The 6,911-nt window shown below is 39.7% G+C and overlaps 1 protein-coding gene across 1 annotated transcript in view; it reads right to left on the bottom strand.

The window, feature by feature from the left end:
- Window positions 1-288: 288 nt before the first annotated feature.
- The window catches only part of egln3 (egl-9 family hypoxia-inducible factor 3), a 19,257-nt gene continuing 12,634 nt past the window's right edge, over window positions 289-6,911 (bottom strand). Inside the window, exons 2-5 of the mRNA XM_039786392.1 lie at window positions 5,715-5,834; window positions 4,789-4,925; window positions 2,192-2,265; window positions 289-1,587 (exon numbers count right to left, since the gene is read on the bottom strand). Coding sequence (XP_039642326.1) covers window positions 1,547-1,587; window positions 2,192-2,265; window positions 4,789-4,925; window positions 5,715-5,834 — 372 coding nt within the window. The 3' untranslated portion in view covers window positions 289-1,546. The remainder of the gene's footprint in view (window positions 1,588-2,191; window positions 2,266-4,788; window positions 4,926-5,714; window positions 5,835-6,911) is intronic.

Here is a 6,911-nt window from a genome sequence, read left to right as displayed (position 1 = left end):
TTTTTTACTTTTTTCGACATACTATACTATGACTTTTTTTGACATACTATACTATTACTTTTTTGAACTTTTTTTCGACATACTATACTATTACTTTGTTGTACTTTTTTCGACATACTATATACACTATGACTTTTTCTTTTACTTTTTTTCAACATACTATAGTATGACTTTATTGTACTCTGTTCGACATACTATAGTATGACTTTTTACTTTGTTCGACATACTATACCAAGACTTTTTTAATCAACATTTTTATATGTACAATAAAACAGTCAAGAAACAAAACACAATATTAAATTTTATTCCACAAGTCGGTAAACATTGTGACAGTTTCCATAGCATTCAGTGAATGTAGATAGACAAAATATTTCTCTTTCACCAAACAGTGCAGTTACAACAACATGTTGCATTAAAACGTATCTCCGGCTGCAGTGAGAAAGGCGGTATAAGATGGCGACTTGGGCTTAAAGATGTTTTTGTGGAGCCGTTTGAACGGAGCATCAATTATTCATCCGTTCACAATAGGGCTGACTATCGTGAAAGAAATTTGAATACCAATACCGGAAAATCAATATCGGTTCCTAAATGATATTATATACTAATAGGTTATCCTGAGAAATATTAACTTGACAAAAAATATATATATATATATATATATATATATATATATATATAATTTATTGGCCTTTTGTAACTTTCCACACAGTTCTTGAGCAGTTTCATCAATGCACAGATGCTCTTGAAAGTTTCCAAAAAAGTAATCTGTGTTTGTTAAGAAAAACAAAAGAAGTTCTTTGTTAACATTTATTTGTCAAATTTCCTATAAAGTTTCCAGGAAAGAACTATTAATTTGGTAGTAATTTCAGGTAAACTGTAAAGTGTTCAATTAGTGAACTTTCAATTTATTGCTAGCGTAAATTAGAGGACTTCTAGTTCAATGCTGAACATGCGGAATTTGCCTACAGTCAAGCTTACATTTAACATTTAACAATTAAGTCTCTTACGGAGCCCCCCCCTGATGTCTATTGTCTTGTGTGTACAAGAAAAGGTTTTTCGAACACGAAACATTTCCATATTCTGTGCAAACAAGATCACTGTTTTGCATACAAGTTGTTTTCTTCGATGCACGCATTAAGTCGTGCTCACTTTCTCCAGAACAACACACCTTTCTATCACACAGCAGTGTAAGCATCATGTCTCTGATGTCTTGCTGTCTGTAAACTTCAAAGACCGTTTGCCATCTCTCCTCCTCCTCTAGTTTGAAGCGAGACGAAGGCTTAAAAAAGGTGCAGTCCACTGTTTTCCTCCATCTCATAGAGAGTATTGCACAAACGTCACGTAAAGCAGGAAAAGTCCAGAGCAGCTGCAGGTTACTTGAACGCGTCGTTCATCAGGTTCTTGCCAACAACCGGAGCGGCGACGGGATGCAGAGTGTAAACCCCCTCGACTCCTCCAGAGTGATCTTTTTTTTTTTTTATCCTTTTGTTTTAGCTTTCCCAGAAAGCTTTGAGAGTCCTGCCGTCCTCTACTGCAGACCAGGGTGTCAAACACCAGGCGGCGACGTTGGCAAACTATCAGCTGGAGCTGCGACACATGAAACAAGCGAATAAGAATAGAAATTCAGTCAAAGGAACAAAATGTAGGAAGGTAAGTATGTAGGTATCAAAGTATGTGATATTTTGCTCATAAAAAGTCATAGCATAGTATTAAATAAATAGTCACAAAAAGTCATAGTATAGTATGTCAAAAAAAAGTCATAGTTAAGTATTTCGAAAAAGTCATAATAAAGTCATAGTATAGTATGTAGAAAAAAAGTCATAGTATATCCAAAAAAGTCACAAAAAGTCATAGTATAGCATGTCGAAAAAAAGTCATAGTAAAGTATTTCGAAAAAGTCATAATAAAGTCATAGTATAGTATGTCGAAAAAGTCACAAAAACATCATAGTATATCCAAAAAAGTCCTAGTATAGCATGTTGAAAAAAAGTCCTAGTAAAGTATTTCGAAAAAGTCATAATAAAGTCATAGTATGTCGAAAAAAGTGGGATTTCCATTGTGTTTTTGCGTCATTGTTTGTATAATTACTTACAGACTGAAATAAATTCCAACAGATTATCGACTATCCATTGACAAGGTAACAACTAAAGTGATCAAAACAAAATACTTATAAATACTTGTGTATTTGTACCTGTCAAGTCTCTGAAGCGTCTCTTGGCCTCCGCTCTCTCTTCAGAGTCAAAATACCAAACTGTGATGGCGTACCTGAAAACAGAAACCACAACAGACCACATCAGTACTCTGAGTCAGTACTCTGAGCCAGTACTCTGAGCCAGTACTCTGAGCCAGTACTCTGAGACAGTACTCTGAGACAGTACTCTGAGACAGTACTCTGAGACAGTACTCTGAGACAGTACTCTGACATGTTGTTGACATTTTTGCCACTTTTTTCAATGTTCTTTCATAAAAGAATTTCCAAATGCTATAAAATTGAATTAATCACCCAAATTCAATGAAAGTGGTGAACTGATCATTTCTAATATAAAAACAATTCCAACGTTTTGGTCGTCTTTTTCAACGAAGTTTCCGTCAATGCGCTTTTTTGACGTTCATTTTAAAACTTTTGCCACGTTTTTTTGTCACTTTTTTCAAAGTTTTTGTCACTTTTCCTGGCATTTTTGAAGATTTTCCCGACATTTTTGTGACTTTTTCCGATGTTTTTGACATTTCTTTCCTACGTTTTTCAACGTTCTTTTATCAATTTTTCTTTAAATGCTATACATTTGAATAAAACACCCAAAATTCAATGAAAGTAGTGAACTGATCATTTATTTAACTTGTGAACAACGTTGTACGGAACCATCCATCTTTCCAGATCCATCCATTTGGTTTTAAAATTAGGTTGAAAGAAACCCAAATTTCTGATACAGAAACCTTTTTCAAAAAAGGGTCAAATGTGGCCCAGAGGACGACAGGAGGGATAACCATTTGAACACATTGTCGACTAACTTCATGTCGGGACATTTAGTGTCTTCACACGTCTGTATGAGTCATGTAAATGTTTGGATACGTACACTCGGCACTTTAGAACCTCTAGGTTTAAATGAAGAATTTAATCTGACTTGCTTTCTCTAATGTCAAAGTATGTTAAAATATAGTATTTAAGATAATTTACTTTTATTCCTATTGCAATGTGAACATTTCTATGTCTGTTGTTTAATCACTTTTGACCTGTTTGTGGGCATCTGCCCTTTAATGACTGATTAATGAGTGTAACACCTTGGTTGAGATGGGTGTGTCTTCAGGTAGCCAACGCCCCTCTTACGCACAAGCACACCTGTTGATGATTCTTAGTAAGGGCTTGATTGCCCATTCTCTCCAAGGACTCTGATGAAGATGTAACCTTACATCGAAACGTTAGTCACACCTGCAGGATCTGTGCTAGGCTAAGCTAATGCTGGAGCCGTCAGACAGCGTTACAGCACGCACTGAGATGAGAAGGGTCTGTATGGACTAGTCTAACTCTGGGGGTTACCGTGAATAAGCTAAATTCCCAATAAGTCGGCGTTCCTTTAAACATATTAGCCTCTATATAATAGGGGTGGGAATCACCAGAGGCCTTACGATACGATATCATCACGATACTTATGTCACGATACGATATTATTGCGATTTCAAACATATTGCAATATTCTGCGATATATTGCAATTCATTACCTTTTTTCCAACTTCAAATTTTCCCCAATTTCAAATTATGTCCCCAAAAGGAAACTTTGTCAACATTTGTTTTATCTAAAAAGATACATTTCTCTGTTTGTTCATCTCACTTCAATTGTATTGCTGCAAAATCAGATTGTCAAGCAGACAGACTGACCAACACATATATCATAAAAGATCGATACATGGCGTCTGTGTATCGATACAGTATTGCCACAGAAAATATTGCGATACTATGCTGTATCGATTTTTTCCCCCCACCCCTACTATATAAGGTGAATGTTTGAGTGTAACTACACATTGAGACCAGCAGGTGGTGCCAATGATTGGTGTTTGATTGTGTCTGTAGTGTTTCTGTCTTCAGTGAACACTTGAACCATTGAAATGTATTCATTGTAGGTTTGTTACGTCACTGCAGAGGTGAAATCTAACCAACTAAATATATTTCTACCAGGGTTTTGTACTTGTGGCCCGGAGGTAAAATGGTTGCCCCACAACCACGAGGCTGACGGATCAATCCCAGGTCATCCGGCCACATGTCAGAGTGTCCCTGAGCAAGACACCGAACCCCCAGTTATTTTTTTATTAATAAGGGAAAAACTTCCACTAATGAACCCTGACAAAGCACACCTGTGAAGGTAAAACCATTTCAGGTGACTACCTCATGAAGCTCATTGAGAGAACACCAAGGGTTTGCAGAGTTATCAAAAAAAAGCAAAGGGTGGCTACTTTGAAGAATCTAAAATATAAGACATGTTTTCAGTTATTTCACACTTTTTTGTTAAGTACATAATTCCATATGTGTTCATTCATAGTTTTGATGCCTTCAGTGAGAATCTACAATGTAAATAGTCATGAAAATAAAAAGGAAACGCATTGAATGAGAAGGTGTGTCCAAACTTTTGGCCTGTACTGTATATTATGTGACTTTCTTGCAACGAAAACGTACTGTACATAGTCCTCATAAATCCACCGGAGGCTAGAATGCCAACGCAAAGAAAGAGGAAGAGGGACGGACATCGGAGCATCGGAGCGAGCCCGGATGTGGATGTAGACCAGCTGGGTGGTTACCTGGTGGCGTAGGAGGGCTGCACCTCATGTGGGTTCCTACGGTCGGACCAGAAGAACAGCAGCCGGTCGAACAGCGGCTTGATGTCGGCCACGTAGGATTTCCCCTCCGGAAAGATCCTGAGGACGCCACCGTGCTCCTAGATCAACGAAACACACACACACACACACACACACACACACACACACACACACACACACACACACACACACACACACACACAAACATCAGCAACATTTCCTCTCAACATCATCTGGAAACTAGCCTCGTGAGAGCGTCCTGATCTGGCGAGCTCCAGTTTTCTACTCTCAGATCAGTCTGGCATCTTGAGATTAGAGAAAATTTGGTTCGTCAAACGACCGACCAATCAGCGTTGAGTTTTGAGGCAGGTTTAGGTGAGACGCAACGAGAAGCGACTGTTCGGTCTAAACAACGTGGCGGCTTCCACGGATGAGATGAGCGTAGCTATCTCGGCAAGTTTTATCCGAATTAGAAAGTATTCCTTCATTGGAAGAAGAGCAAATCTTTTCTCGGGAGGAAAAGATGTTTTTTCTGCTCTTCTCCCGACTGGTTTCGGCCATGAGGTTTGATCTGATTGGTTGATTTGGCCCCGTCTATCACCAACTATAGGTGGTGATAGACAGATGGTTTATCCAATCAGCTAACCAGGATTTTCGCCCCCCTTCCCAAAAGTTCTCCAACGGAAAGTTCCCAGATGGATATGCCGAGCAAATCACTGTTCAACTTCGAATTAAACTCAAGACATTAAAAAAACCTTTTGAAAACCTTTTTAAAATTCCCTGATCTCCATCAATAAACACGACTAGAGTCCGACCGATAAAAGGATTATAATAATATCGTATCATATTATCGTTATCGGCCGGGCTCTAAACATGACTCATCATAAAGAGATGGACAGTAAACGCACCGTGGCGCTCCAGTTCTTGTTGAGGTAGTAGATGCAGGTGATGCAGCGTCCGTCGCAGTTCGGGTTGTCCACGTGTTTGACGTAACCCGCCCCGTTTCCTGGGTAACACGCCACCATTGCCTGAAAACACACACACACACACACACACACACACACACACACACACACACACACACACACACACACACACACACACACACACACACACACACACACACACACACACACACACACACACACAGTTTATTACAACTTTCATTTCAGTGAGACAGACACTGCAGTAATGAAAGCCAGCACACATAAGGATAGATAAAAAAAAAAAAAAGGACATTTCTGTATTTTTCAACCTGTTTTGACCCTATTTTCCCCAGAGTCTACGTCAGTGGTTCTCAATCTTTTTTCAATAATTGTTCCCCCTTTTGAACAGTTGTTTTTAAGCCATGTACCCCGTAACCAGCGCAGATCATTTTTGGTAGAAAAAAATAAATAAAAATAAAGTCTCTATGAAGAGGAAGAATACAGCGATGCCAGCGATGGATTTACTAAACAACAGCCTTGGACCTGGAAAATATTTAAATGCTGATGGAGAAAGGAGAGAAAAACCTGGGAAAAGACGGTAGAAAGGAGGAAGGAAGGCAAGAGTAGGTCAAAAACAGCAATAAAAACTTCAAAAACAGCAATAAAAACTCTGAAAAAACGACAAACTTGAAAAAAGAGACAGTGGAAGGAAGGAAGGAAGGAAGGAAGGAAGGAAGGAAGGAAGGAAGGAAGGAAGGAAGGAAGGAATAGGTCCAAAGAAGGCGACGAAAAAAGTCTATATAAAAGAGGTACTACAGCCTTGTAACTGAAAAACATTTTGCAAAAAAATCTTGCATACCCCCTACAGTCCTCCAGACTACCGCTAGGGGGACCCGTACCCCCTGCAGTCCACCAGAGTACCCTTAGGGGGACACGTACCCCCTGCAGTCCTCTAGAGTACCCCTAGGGGGACACGTACCCCCTGCAGTCCTCCAAAGTACCCCTAGGGGGACCCGTACCCCCTGCAGTCCACCAGAGTACCCCTAGGGGGAGACGTACCCCCTGCAGTCCTCCAGAGTACCCCTAGGGGGACACGTACCCCCTGCAGTCCACCAGAGTACCCCTAGGGGGAGACGTACCCCCTGCAGTCCTCCAGACTACCGCTAGGGGGACACGTAC

Source organism: Perca fluviatilis, chromosome 20 (genome assembly GCF_010015445.1).
Source record: "Perca fluviatilis chromosome 20, GENO_Pfluv_1.0, whole genome shotgun sequence".
NCBI lineage: Eukaryota > Metazoa > Chordata > Actinopteri > Perciformes > Percidae > Perca > Perca fluviatilis.
Note: the sequence above shows the minus strand (reverse complement) of the source record. Positions and strands in the feature narration are given on the sequence as shown.